The sequence below is a fragment of the Bubalus bubalis genome, chromosome 1 (genome assembly GCF_019923935.1).
Source record: "Bubalus bubalis isolate 160015118507 breed Murrah chromosome 1, NDDB_SH_1, whole genome shotgun sequence".
NCBI classification, from domain to species: domain Eukaryota; kingdom Metazoa; phylum Chordata; class Mammalia; order Artiodactyla; family Bovidae; genus Bubalus; species Bubalus bubalis.
The window spans coordinates 8,248,423-8,262,308 of NC_059157.1; the positions used below are offsets into that span (position 1 = coordinate 8,248,423).

At 43.8% G+C, this 13,886-nt stretch overlaps 2 protein-coding genes across 5 annotated transcripts in view; one reads left to right on the forward strand and one right to left on the reverse strand.

Moving 5' to 3' along the window:
- Positions 1-407: 407 nt before the first annotated feature.
- On the reverse strand, positions 408-13,823 carry SMIM19 (small integral membrane protein 19). 3 transcript variants are annotated; one of them, XM_044928058.1, is made up of 4 exons: positions 13,686-13,823; positions 9,202-9,339; positions 7,591-7,715; positions 408-2,265 (listed from the first exon to the last, which is right to left on the reverse strand). In XM_044928058.1, the coding sequence occupies exons 2-4, from the start codon at positions 9,333-9,335 to the stop codon at positions 2,201-2,203; spliced, it is 324 nt and encodes a 107-aa protein (XP_044783993.1). In that variant the 5' UTR covers positions 9,336-9,339; positions 13,686-13,823; the 3' UTR covers positions 408-2,200. The 3 variants fall into 3 exon arrangements, with proteins under 3 accessions (XP_044783993.1, XP_044784024.1, XP_006075777.1); XM_044928089.1 differs by lacking the exon at positions 13,686-13,823 and adding an exon at positions 13,306-13,614; XM_006075715.3 differs by lacking the exon at positions 13,686-13,823 and adding an exon at positions 13,427-13,613.
- SLC20A2 (solute carrier family 20 member 2) overlaps positions 13,709-13,886 on the forward strand; it is a 113,406-nt gene continuing 113,228 nt past the window's right edge. Inside the window, exon 1 of one of the 2 annotated variants that reach the window (XM_044927806.2) lies at positions 13,709-13,847. The gene's annotated coding sequence lies outside the window, so the exon portion shown is untranslated. The remainder of the gene's footprint in view (positions 13,848-13,886) is intronic. The other variant, XM_044927879.2, reaches the window with a different exon arrangement.

The following is a 13,886-nucleotide window of genomic DNA, read 5'->3' on the forward strand; positions in this document are numbered from 1 at the left end:
TCAATCTTTCCCAGCATCAGGGTTTTTTCTAATGAGTCGGTTCTTCACATCAGGTGGCCAAAGTATTGGAGCTTCAGCTTCAGCATCAGTCCTTCCAATGAATACTCAGGACTGATCTACTTTAGGATGGACTGGTTGGATCTCCTTGCAGTCCAAGGGACTCTCAAGAGTCTTCTCCAACACCACAGTTCAAAAGCATCAATTCTTCGGCACTCAGCTTTATAGTCCAACTCTCACATCCATACATGACCACAGGAAAAACCATAGCTTTGACTAGATGGACCTTTGTCAGCAAGGTAATGTCTCTGCTTTTTAATATGCTGTCTAGATTGGTCATAGCTTTTCTTCCAAGGAGAAAACACCTTTTAATTTCATGGCTAGTGGATACAAATAAAAAGCCATCACCATCAGTTTTGTTGTGATTTTTATTTATTTAGGTACACAGTTTGTTCAAATCAGCTGAGATAGCCAGTTTTCATAATTTGTCCAGGTTTGTGCCTCACATCAGTGACAGCATATGAACCACTCCCACTCCTGATTACATAAGAGCAAAGTTTAAGAGACTGTTCTCTCGCTGCTCTGCTTGTCCCAGGCCATAATTACCACTGTTTACAATCCTTCAGTCTACGTATTCATTCTGGGTACAGGTGGGGAATTCAAACTCATCTGTGGGTTAAGAAAGAATTATTTCATTTGATCAACAATCCACCTTATAAAATATATACATTTTTGAGTGACATAAATTTTAAAATAAGTGCAATTTTCTTGAAATTATTTCATTTGGCCTAAACTTTTTCATTTAAAATTTATATTCTTGGGACTTTCCTGGTGGTGCAGTGGTTAAGACTTTGCCTTCCAATCCAAGGGGGGCAGGTCTGATCCCTGTTTAGGAAGCTAAGATCTCACATGTCTCTTGGCCAAAAAACCAAAACACAAAAAACAGAAACAGTATTATAACAAATCCAATAAAGGCTTTCAAAATGGTCCACCTCAAAAAAAAAAAAAAATCTTTAAAAAAACCCATAAAATTTATATTTTTTACTTCATAATTGTAAAGGAAAAGGCAATAACATTTAAAATATTAACTAACTTTTAAAATTGCATTTTGATTCAAAAACAAATTCTTAATTTTTTAATATTAATTGGCTGCTCTGGGTGTTAGTTGCAGCATTTAAGATCTTTAGCTGTGGCACGTGGGATCCAGTTGCCTGACGGGGGCTTGAACCCCAGGCTCCCTGCACTGGCAGCATGGATTCTTAGCCACTGGACCACCAGGGAAGTCCTGAAAACAAATTCTTGAACAGTTATATGGACAGTTAAACATACCTGCTATTACCTCCAACCAGTTTTTCTTTAAATAAATAGGAAAAACTGGGCAAAAACATTTCAGTGTTTTCAGCATGAAGTTTTCAGCATAAAAATGGTACAAGGTATGAGTCTACCGGAAAGCTTATTATGGTTAAAAAAAATAAAAAAAGCCCAAGAAGCTAGATAGTTAAACATTTATAGTCATAGGATCCCAAAGCAAGTAGCTAGCACCTGTCAGAGGTGCCCATGTATTCAGCAGCACAGCCCTGGCATGGCTGGAAGAAGACTCTTCTGGTGGAAGGAACTCGTGGGAACACAATGAAGGGGAACGAACTCCAGTCCCAGGCAAGTTCCACAACTAGCTGGGGGGTGTGCGTCAGGATTTCATGGTGCAGAAAAGACAGTTTCCTGTGTGACTCCTGAAGAAGCAAAGATGGCTAATTCAACCGGAGGTGACAACAGCCACAGGAATACACATTAGTTAGTCCCTTATCCATTACGACATTTATCCCACGACAATCGAAGAGGAAGTTCTTTCAATGATTTGATTTTTATTTTTTAATTTTGCGAAAACGTTCAAAAGCGGCCTAGGCTCCAAACTCTTGAGCTTTTGCTCCTGACTGCATCCTGAAGCAGTGAAGGTCTTCACAAGGTAAGACTGCCACCTCTGCTGACCATTTACCTCCCCAGACTCTCTGTGTTCAGGCCTTTGGAGGCATTTTTAACTTGTGGAACAAATGATTTGGAGATAAAATTTTAAAAAGTGAAACCAAACACACCAAAAAATTGGGGGGAAAGTCACAAACAGAATGATTTTATGGTCATGATTTAGTAGCAGGAGGAGACTGCACTATTGAACATCAAGCATTTATGCTGCTGATTTTCTGAGATTTCATTCTAGCGAGAGCTGCACACTGTCAGCTTGGCTCTGTGGCTGCTGATAGTCATACTTCCTGGCTATTAGGAAATAAACAAAAGAAGAAACAAGAAAAAAGGAGATACAATTAATAAAGTCTCAAAATCATTATGAGCTCACATCATTAAATTACAGTCAAGTCAGGATTCTCAGTAAAGAATTAGCTTGAAAGTGAAAGTGAAAGTGAAGTCGCTCAGTCGTGTCTGACTCTTAGCGACCCCATGGACTGCAGCCTACCAGGCTCCTCCATCCATGGGATTTTCCTGGCAAGAGTGCTGGAGTGGATTGCCATTTCCTTCTCCAGGGGATCTTCCCAACCCAGGAATCGAACATGGGTCTCCCGCATTGCAGGCAGACGCTTTACCGTCTGAGCCACCAGGGAAGCCCCAAAAGAATTATCTTAGAATTAAACAATTTTTTTTCACTAGAGGAAATTTATGATACTTTGTGATCCTCTAATTTCTCATCAGTGCTGATATCCATTTTCAAATGTTTATTATTATTGTTTTGTACACTGGCTTATTCAGAACACTAAAATACAGAGTGAGTGCATGCTCAGCCATTTCAGTCGTGTCCAATTCTTTGTGACCCTATGGACTGTGTAGCCCGCCAGGCTCCTCTGTCCATGGGATTCTCCAGGCAAGAATACTGGAGTGGGTTGCCATGCCCTCCTCTAGGGGATCTTTCTGATCCAGGGATCAAACCTGCATCTCCCATGTCTCCTGCATTGGCAGGCTGGTTCTTTACTACTGGCACCATCTGAGAAGCCCAAAATATAGGGTAAACACTAATAAAGCTACTAAACTCAAAGTAACATTTTGTAATGTCCTTCTTTCTTATCCTCCATCTCCACCTCAAGATAAATGATTAATAATGCTTTTGCCACACCATAAGGAATTTGACTATATATCAAATGACAAGCCTAAGACATTTACTGAACATTGTCATTAATGTAAACGAGAAGAAAAAACAGACTTGCAATTCTGTACCGTTTTTGTTTTTCTGAGAAATAATTATTGAAGGTCTTAACCTGAAAACTAGAGAGTGGAGGGCCAAAGTCTTGTGAATGGTTTAGCTTTGAAGCTTTCAGTCTCTTTGTTAAGTTTTTACCAGCAAAGGAAGAAATACTATTTGTTTATATACTCAGGGTGGATCCAGACTTTTGTGGCCTAAAACTTATACAATTTGGGGGTTCCTTTTTAAGGAATCTGCCTGCAATGCAGGAGACCTCACTTTGATTCCTGGGTCAGGAAGATCCCCTGGAGAAGAGATAGGCTACCCACTCCAGTATTCTTGGGCTTCCCTGGTGCCTCAGTTGGTAAAGAATCTGCCTGCAATGAGGAAGACCTGGGTTCGATCCCTGGGTTGGGAAGATCCCCTGGAGAAGGGAATAGCTACCCACTTCAGTATTCTGACATGGAGAATTCCATGGACTGTATAGTCCATGGGATCACAGAGTCAGACAAGACTGAGCAACTTTCACGTTCACTCTTTAAGGAAAGAGAAGAGAATCTGGAAGGAAGAGAATTTTGTCTGCTTCTTTCTTGACCCTACAGACTAAATCAGGATTACATATGTCATCAACACTAAGAATGATGCAAAGTGATGGGACTCATTAAATGTGCGAATACTCACTGTTTATAAGAACAACAGCTTCGAATCCACATCCTAATCTCCATAATCAGTGAATATGTTACCTTCTAGGGCAGAAGGGACTTTAAAGCCGTGATGAAGGATGCTGAGAGGGGGGATTATGTAATCACCTGGATTATTTGGCCCAACCTGATCCCAGGGGCCCTGAAAATCAGAGAACCTCTACTGGCTGAGTTCAGAGACAGAGGGGGCTATAAAAATGCAAGAATGATCAGAAAGACGCAATGCCACTGGCTTTGAAGACGGGTGAATGAGGCCACAAACCAAGCAATGCGGTAGCTTCTAGAAGCTGGAAAAGGCAAAGAAACACACTCTCCCTCACAGCCTCCAGAAAGAAACAAAACTCTGCTGACACCATGATTTTAGCCTAGTGAAATGGCTGTGGGACTTTTAACCTATAATTGTAAGATTTGTGCTGTGTCAGCCACTGAATTTGTGGTAATAGAGCAGCAACAGAAAACTAACACACCTTATAAATACAGGCATTTGGACAAATTTCATTTTTATGCCATTTTCATTAAAGAAGAAAAAGAACGGTACACTGGGTTTAAAATTGTATATGCTATGCTAGTGGATTTTTTTTTTTTTTTTTTTTTTTGATGCCAACTAACTTCTGGGAGTTTCTTGTTTGTTTTTGTATTTTGGCTGTGCTGCGCGGCATTGCAGATCTTAAGATTCCGCAACCAGGAATCGAACTCTGGCTTCTGCAGTGAAAGCACCAAATCCTAACTGCTAGGCCACCAGGGCACTCCCACTAACCTCTGTTTTGAGTAGGCATCAGGGAAAACCTAGTCCTTTAACTTTCCATACAGAGCTTCTCGCTCTCTGTGTTTTTGTTTTTAATACTTAGGTTTTCTTGGGGATTTTTTTTTTTGAGGTAAAATACAAAAACATTGAAATTTGCATTTTCGCCATTTTTAAGTGGTTCGGGGACAGAAGCTCCATTTACACTGCTGCGCTGCCACCGCCGCACCCGTCTGCCCGCCACCCCGCGCTGGCCTCTCTCCTCCTCGCACAGAAGCTCCCTGTCCCCTCCTCCTCCAGCTCCTGGTGAGGACTCCACTCTGTCCCTGGGAATTTGCTTCAGAGAAGTGAAATCACACACTATTTGTTATTTTGTGAGTGGCTTCCTTCGCTCCTGATAAGAGTAATTATGGAGCATAACGTCTTCGAGGGTCATGCCTGTTGTGGCACCCGTCAGAATTTCCTTCCCTTTAAAGGTTGAATGACCCCCTGCACGCACAGACCGCAGGCTGTGGACCATTCAGGAGCCAAGGACACTTGGGTTGTTTCCATCTTCTGGCTACTAGGAATAATGCTGCTCTGTTAAATTCAGGTTTACTTCTTATTCTGAGCTAGTAACACAGGAATATGACACAAAATGCGAAAGGGACGCAAAGAGGAAACACTGAAAGTGCATCTTCCTCCCAGCTGATCAGCCCTGCGGCCCCTTTCCACAGAGGAGCTGCTGTCTATAGTTCTCAGGGTGAAATTTATGCTGAAGAATTTTTAGAAGTTCTACTTGTGTTAGAAAAATTATATATATATATGTATTTTTTTTTCTACTTTTCACCTGAAATTCTAGTCTCCTGAGAGATACACTAGTAATATCTTGCTGATCATTCTTCCTTGCTTCTTTTTATATCCATGAGCATGCATGCATTCACATTTAAGATTTTACTGCAGACATCTTTCTTTTAAAAATACTGTCTTTTCTCCTTGAGTTCCACAGCATCCCCAACAAGGTAATGAATGCTAATAATCTCATGTGTATCTTTCCAAGATTTCCTCCAGGCTTGCATAATTATACAGAACATTTTTACAAACAATCCTATCAAAAAATGGGCAGAAGACTTAAACAGACGTTTCTCCAAAAAAGACATAATATAGGGCCAATAAGCACATGAAAGGATGCTCAACGTCACTAACTATTAGAGAAAGGCAAATCCAAACTACAAGGATCAGAATGGCCAGCATCAAAAAGTCTACAAATAATAATGTGGAGAAAACAGAACCCTCCTACAGTCTAAACTGGTACAACCATTATGGAGAACAGGATGGACGCTCCTTAAAAACTAAAGCTATCCAATCCTGCAACCCCACTCCTGGACATACACCCAGAGAAAACTGGATATATGAAAAGGTACATGCACCCTAATGTCCATAGGTGCATTATTTATAACAGCCAAGCCAAGTTCACTATTATAATAGCCAAGACAATGAAGGCAATTTGAACGTCCATATAAGCGAAGTCAGAGAAGGAAATATCGTTGATACCGCGACATCTTAAAAAACAAAAAAGATATAAATGAACTTTTTTACAAAACAGAAATAGACCCACAGACATAAAGGAGTGGGGGGGAGATGAACTGGGAGGCTGGGATTAACACACACAACTGAATATAAAATGATGACCAACAATGACTTACTAAATAGCACAAGGAACTATACTCAGTATTTCGTGGTGTTCTATAGGGAAAAACAAATCTGAAAAAGAATATACATATATATAAATGTATGACTGAATCACTGGGCTATATACATGTAAACACAGGTGTAACACAACATTGTAACTCAACTACACGTCGGTAAGAAAAATGAGATAGAACATTTTTACTACGCGTACATGTTGTAGTCACTCAGTGTTAAAGGAGTGGCACCCTAGCATATATACAATTACCTCTTGCCCTTCCTCATTTAATGGCACACCATGAAGCCACACCTCATTTTTTTTAATGGTGGCATCAGAGGTTGTGGCTTGGATGCAACATTCACCCTAGCTCTGCGCCCTTTAACCTTTGTTTCTTCTCCACCACCTACACACTCAGTGTTCGGATTCACAGGATATGTTAATAACCTCTGGCCTGGAAGCTGCTCCTATACGCATATAATGTGGCTGCCGTACGCAGTCATTTAATTGAAACTGAAGTGACTGCAAACTCTGTAAACACAAAACTCAAACCCAAACTAAAAGTAGCTTCAACTCAAAACCTCCCCTTAGCCGGATCCTCAAAGTGCTCGTGGCCACCTCAGCGCCACTGCACGTGCGGCAAGTCAGAGGAGGACCAGACAGAAATTTCATCGACTAGCAAAACATCTAATTCTTGCTGAATTTTCAAAAACATGATCACATGAACAGCTTGGTAGGGCTCCTTTCGGGGGGACGGCTCCGCATGGGGGAAGGGTCCTGAAGCTCTAACTTCATGCAAACCAGGTGCTACGCGTCTATTATCAGCTATTTTTTAAAATTAAAAAGAATTTTTTTTTCACTGAAGTATAGTTGATTTAAAATGTTGTGCTAGTTCCTGGAGTATAGCAAAGTGATATACATATATATACATATTCTTTTCCATTAGGGTTTGTTACAGGATATTGAATATAGTTCCTTGTGCCACCATCATTTATTTCTGATAACCTTTGAAAACTACACACAAATTTTTTAAAAAAGTATGTATTAAACATGCTTATGTATGTAATAAGGCTTCCTAGGTGGCGCAGTGGTAAACAATCTGCCTGCCAAGCAGGAGACGAAGGTTCGATCCCTAGGTCAGAAAGATCCCCTTGGAGAAGAAATGGCAACCCGCTCCAGTATTCTTGTCCAGGAAACCTCATGGACAGAGGAGCCTGGTGGGCCACAGTCCATGGGGTTGCAAAGAGTCAGACAGGTCTGAGCGACTGAACAACATATATGTAATTAGGCAGAGTATACTTACAAATGGAGTACATTTCTAGCTGCTGTCTTAAACGAATTTTGCTTATTGTGTCATAAAAGTTGGGCTCTGACAGAGTTTCTGCTGGAGGTGGCAAACTGAATATCCTCATAATTTTCCTTTTATTCCTAAAACACAAAAACGATGCAGAAAAGAGATTTGTATTCTCAGCTATGGCACTGTAACACTCTCGTGATCGTAGTAACCAGAAGCTGCATTAAAAGGACGTAAGTGGCCATGAGTCCCTCTTCAGTTTTGTCCCCGTGAGATGCTACCTTGGCTCAAGTATTCTTTCTTTCACTAAAAGTAAGAAGCTGTACATGTACAGTCACAGAGTTACAAGAACGGAAAAGCAGTGACTGAATACACCCACTTCATACGACATGTCTCTCCTCATCTCCACAAAAAATGCCCTATTGTTTAGAAAAATGCACAGACAAAAAAAGTACGATTATTTTCCTCCCTGTCATGTCATGCAAATAAAGCTAATTTACTGGGGGTAGTGAATAAACAGAATGTGAGCAGACCTTAATTCTGGGAAACAATGAATAAAACTATTTCTTAAATAGAGTAGCATGGCCTTAGTGGGGTCATCTAGTTAAAACGAACAACAGCCTGTCTATGCTTTTAAAACAGTGGGGTGGGGAGGAGGCGGCAGCTCTCTTCAGGGGACCACTGTCGCCTGCCAGTGGCCCTGGGGTGATCCGTGGGGGCTCTTCTCGCCCCTCCCCCCAGCCTGGAGTCCAGGAGGCCAGCGGCTCAGGGTTCACGGGGCTGTGAAGGGCGAGCCTGCGTGTCCCACGGGCAGGGTGAATCTGAACTATTTCTCAGGCCAGGCAGCAATTATTCTTGGATGACTAATTATCCCGGACTGTCTAAAGCCTCTGACCTTGGTACAGGACGTCACAAAGCATGTGGCTATGAGCAGAAGCAACTCAATCCAACTACTGATTTCTTCCTCTTCAAAGCAACACCTCCCTCCCTTGTTGTTCACTGTTCTTAAGGAGCCAGGGAGTGTGGAAAAGGACAGTTAAACTGTGCGACAGTGAGCAGGAAGTGACTCATGCGCCACTTCGGGGACACAAAGGTTAAATAAAAGCCCCTGTTCTCGGGGGACTGAGTGTTTGCGGGATGGACAGACAAGAAATCGAACTATACAACATCATTCACTAAGTTCTGGGACACAGTCATGCGTAACAAACAGAAGGGAAAGCTTGAAATGTGCGAGGACAGAAGTGCTGAACATGTAGGAGTTGGTGTTTGTGCATTTCAGGGACGTGGGCCAAAAATATGTGCTCGTCCGAGGGTGACAGTGAACTGGCTGAGTGATAACTCTGAGCTATATCAGAAGTGATAGAATGGGAGTACAGAGCAGCTGGCCTGGGAGCCGAGAGCTGCACTCACAGCCCGGCTCTCAGAGCAGCTGGGTTTTGCAAGCCAAGTCCTGGTGTCTGGTATTTGAGGGCAGGGCCGAGGAGAGAGAGCTTTCATAGTAGGAACCAAAATGCTGGTGAAATCATTTTTGTGCATTAAATTTAGATCAAACCAACCAACCTGCAAAACTTGCAAATGCTCAGGATCTTCTCATCAACCCTGAGAACCTCAAGCCTTTACCTCTTGGCATACATGAAGAGCCCGAAGCTGACGAGTATCACCACCAGGTACACGTTGGTGGCTTCATTCCAGGCCTCGTGGACGCTGTAGTCCATGGCCCCGTCGTCCCCCATCACTCCGTAGCCCCCAGGCATGGGCCTGTAAGACAGTAAAGGGGGCAGGTGACGGTGTGACGGCTGGACAAAGGCGGGCAAAGAGAGGGCCCGCAGGCCAGCGGCAGCCCCTGCTTGTCTCCCTGTGGCCCAGGAGCCAAAACTGGTTTTACATTTCCAATGGATACATTTTAAACGGTTGAGAGTACTACCAGTATCTTCCATTTTTGCCTCACAGCCCTCAAAGCCTCAAATATATACAATCTGGCCTGTTAAGATGTACAAAACAGAAAACAGACTCACAGACTTAGAAAACAAACTTATGGTTACCAAAGGGGAAAGGGGAGGTGGTGGGGAGGGATAAATTAGGAGTTTGGGATCGATACATATGCACCACTTATATATCAAATAATCAACAAAGATCTACTGTGTAGCACTGGGAACTCTAATCAACATTGTAATAAACTATATCGGAAAACAATCTGAAAAACAATGGCTATATGTACACATATAACTGAGTCACTTTGCTGCATACCTGACACTAACACAATATTGTAAACCACCAATCATACCTCAATATATTAATTAATAAAATAAAAAATTAAGTTAAAAAAAGGCAAGAAAAAGTTGACCAACCCTGATCTAGATCACTAAGGCACAGAACGCATTTCCCCTTATTTCTGACTTTGAAACATCACAGTTCCTACTTAAAAGTTCAAACTTGGAGATTAAAAAAATATTTCTAAAAGGATATGGGTTGAAATATCACTGCACATTTTCCAACCTGTAACTATTACCCAGGCAAATGCACCTGAATACTTATGACACAGGCCCACACAACTGGCTGGGATGCTAAGAGAACAGCACAGTGTTGGACTCGTGACAGTGGCTTTGATGAGATGCGCTGGCCAGGACCATGCTCTTCCACAGGCCCCTGACGCACCTGGAAAACGAAAATGCCTGCAGCTTTATCTATGCAGCCTTGGCCTCCTGGCCAAATGTGGTTGAAAGAAGCTATAAAAAGTCATTTTTTGCTATTTACACAGCTGTGACTTCTATTCAAGGAAGTGCATTCTTTGGACAGTCCCACAGAAAATAAGAGTGATAACAGCAAGTGTATCAAGTAGCAAGGGAAAGACTCCTGGTTTCTCACTTGCCGTTGGGAAGTTCATTGAATTGTTCCTTAAAGAGAAAGTTCTTCCCTTGTGTTAAATCTCAACTAAGTAAGTATAAATGACTCAATATGTGGAAGAAATTCAGAAGTGTTGTTTTAGACACTCTATCAAAAGGAGAAAAACTGAACAAATGACAGGTGATAACTTACTGTAGTTTCTAATGATAGTCATTTTCTAATACCAAGAAAAAGGGTATGTGGAATGTCTAAGAAATCATTTTGCAATTTTTTCTAGACATCCTAAAATAGTGAAAGCATTGTAGAAATTCCTCCACTGAAATATCTGTCCTATGAGCCTCCAAAATGTTTCTTAATGTAGATTTGTCTCAGTTAATAAGTGCACATTAAGGGCAGAGTCTGTTTTCTTTCTTACAGGTTGCTTCTGCATTAAATGAAATTTCCCCAGGGTCTGCTCCCAGGTCAGCTGGCATTTTGGCCCCTTTCTTACACCTGCAATCTCTATCAGAGGTCTGGGGAGATACTGTACTCATTTACAATAAAGTGAGTATCACTGAATGGCCATTTAACTTAAATTCTAGACACTGAGAGCAAGAGTAATGTCTCTGAAACATCTTTGTGTGTCTGATGAAAATACAAATTGGTCTTAGGAAAATTAGAGACTAATAAAAACAGAATTTAAATGATAAAATTTTATAGCTGCAAGATCTAAACATTACTAAATCATTAAACATACACAGTTACTAGCTACTGAAGACTGGCGATGGATTTTTTTTTTTTTAGAGAGTGGGAGGTGCAGGGGGATTTGACATTACTCAGTTTCGATTCTTATGCCTTAAAACTGAACTCCAGAGTTTCTCTGAACAGTACCATTATTCCCGGTAAGTAATCAGCCTATCTTAAAAGGGGAAACTTTTGGAAGATCAGAGACGATAACTGTCTTTATGGGCAAGGAATCTAGAATTTTTTTCTAGATTTTTGTTGGTGCCAAAATGTAAAATAACAATGACTGTTTCGGCTGTAAGAGATGACTTTAGGGCTTCCCTGGTGGATCAATGGTAAAGAATCTGCCTGCCAAAGCAGGGGACATGGGTTTGATCCCTGGTCCGGGAGGATCGCACATACCTCAGAGGAATTAAACCCTTGAGCCGGTGCTTTAGAGCCCAGGAAACACAACTGCTGAGCCCATTTGCTGCAGCTACTGACGCCCTTGTGCCCTAGAGAAGCCCCCACAATGAGAGGCCTGTGCACTTCAACTACAGAGTACCCGCCCCCCGCCCCTGCTCGCCACAACTAAAGAAGAGACTGTGCAACAACGAAGATCCAGTACAGCCAAAAATAAATAAAATTATTTAAAAAAAAGAGAGAGAGCTGACTTTAGGTGTCTGATTTGAGAAGCTGTGGAAGGCCTGGCATTACCATGCCGTCCCTGAATGGGGTAGGTTTTCAGGATTGGGAGTTAACAAGAAATTAGAGAAGGAACAAGGAACATACATATCTATGGCTACTGAGACATCTTGTAGGTGCCCTTTATCTGACACAACTGTGAAAGGGTCTCCTACCTGTGTTCTAACACCTGACTGTTCTGAGCCAGGTTAATCTCTTGCTTCAGCGTTTCACTAAATTCTGTTCCTGCACCCCTCAATACATGGTGTGTTCCTACAGAGCTGTCTTCCTCCTGCTACAAATATGCCAGTCTCTTGTTATATTTGGAGAAGGAGTCTAAAGGACTGCTGACCACAAATGGTGAAATTTTACCAAGAGTTATACAACTTGATTGGTATGCAATGACACTATGCAGTAACACTACTGTTCCGGGGACATGCACTTGAGTTATTTTTAGTACTGCAGTTGTGAAAGATTTGCACCAGGGGTAGGCCCGTCCTGCCCATTCCTCCATCATGACCAATGACATGACTGTGTACGCCTGTCCAAAGTCACCGTGCAGACGATGGCTCCCTTGTGGCCTGAACTATGACCAGCCCCCTCCCAGCTCCCCACAGGCTAACCAAGTGTACACACACAACCTCCCTCTTGAGGACAAAATGCCCAGGGGCATTACAATGGTTCCTTCCTGGCAAATTAAGGGATATTTCAGCAAGCTCGCTGTGTGCTTGGATTGTCATGCAGGGCTTTTCTGAGAAAACGGAACCTTTCCCACATATTTTTCCTGTAAATCAATGCTTGAACTATTTCAGCAAGGAGTTGCTGAAATAAGTATCTAGAACTTAAAGGAGAACTTAAGTATCCAGAGATAAAGTTGGTAAAACATGAACAACTAGGGATAGATTTCAGTTTGACAAACTTCTACGTAGAGAACTAAACCTCTTCTTGGGATCAAGTGACTGTATCATAAACTATATATATATATATATATATATTTTTTTTTTTTTTTTTTTTTTTTCCCTCCTGTTTGGGGTTCCTGATACTACCTCTGGTGGTGGTGGTTTGGTTGCTAAGTCGTGTCTGCCCTTTGCGAAACTATGGACTGTAGCCCACCAGCCTCCTCTGTCCATGGATTTCTCCAGACAAGAAGATTGGAGTTGGGTGGCCATGCCCTCCTCCAGGGGGATCTTCAATTTTGAAGATCCCTTGTCATCACGTCTTAAATGTTACCAATTTCCCCTCTCACTTAAGAGCTTTGTTATTTTGAAACGAATCCAGATGAGAATCACTTAAACAGTTCCACGAGTTCCTCACACAACACAATCCACCACCACCATTGACTGGATTCTTTTTCTCTCCATCCTCCGAAGCGCTCAAGGTTTGGGGCTCCCGGAGCGGAAGGGGACAAAGTCACGGGCCAACCCGCGCGCCGATGAAGGGCAGTGGGCATCTGAGGGTGCCCGTGCCGGGCAGCCCAGAGACTCGGTGACTCACCACCCGCGTGCTGGGCGCACTCGGGCTCCCACTTGGCAGGAGCCCCGGGGGTGACGGCGGCGGTGAGGGTGAGGGTTACACAACTCGCCCGGAGACACCCCCCGGCGGGGGAGTCACGTACTTGCGCGCTCCCGGCCCGACCCAGACGCTCGAGGCGCGCTCTTCCCGGAAAGCAGAGCGGGGGCCGGACGGTGAAGCCCCGTCCCGGGGCGGGCAGCGCGCGGCCCCACCCGCCAGCCCCGGCCTTCCAGCCCGCGTCTCTGGGGCGCGGAGCCGGCGGCTCGCCCCGGGCCTGGGGGCGGCGCGGCGGGGCGGGGCGGGGCGGGGCGCGCGGCGGGGCGGGGCGCGGCGCGCGGGGCGCGGGGCGCGGGGCCACTCACGCGGCTCGCTCCGCCGGCTGCGCGCGGCCGGGCTGTTCCGCGAGGGCTCTTTGCGCCGCGCCGGCGGCCGGACGCGCGGACCCGGTTCCCGCGCGGACCGGACGGCGTCTGCTTCGTCACTTCCTGCCTGCCCGGCGGCTTCCGGAGGGAACGAGGAGCCAGGTCTTTCCCCCACACCCACCCCCCCCCCCCCCCCCCCGC

Excerpts from the sequence above, each read along its gene's own strand:
- SMIM19 (XM_044928058.1), bottom strand. The coding sequence starts at position 9,335 with ATGCCTGGGGGCTACGGAGTGATGGGGGACGACGGGGCCATGGACTAC. Across the intron at positions 7,716-9,201 it reads CTCTTCATGTATGCCAAGAG|GAATAAAAGGAAAATTATGA; the intron begins GTAAAGGCTTGA and ends TTTGTGTTTTAG. Across the intron at positions 2,266-7,590 it reads GCTAGAAATGTACTCCATTT|CCAGGAAGTATGACTATCAG; the intron begins GTAAGTATACTC and ends ATTTCCTAATAG.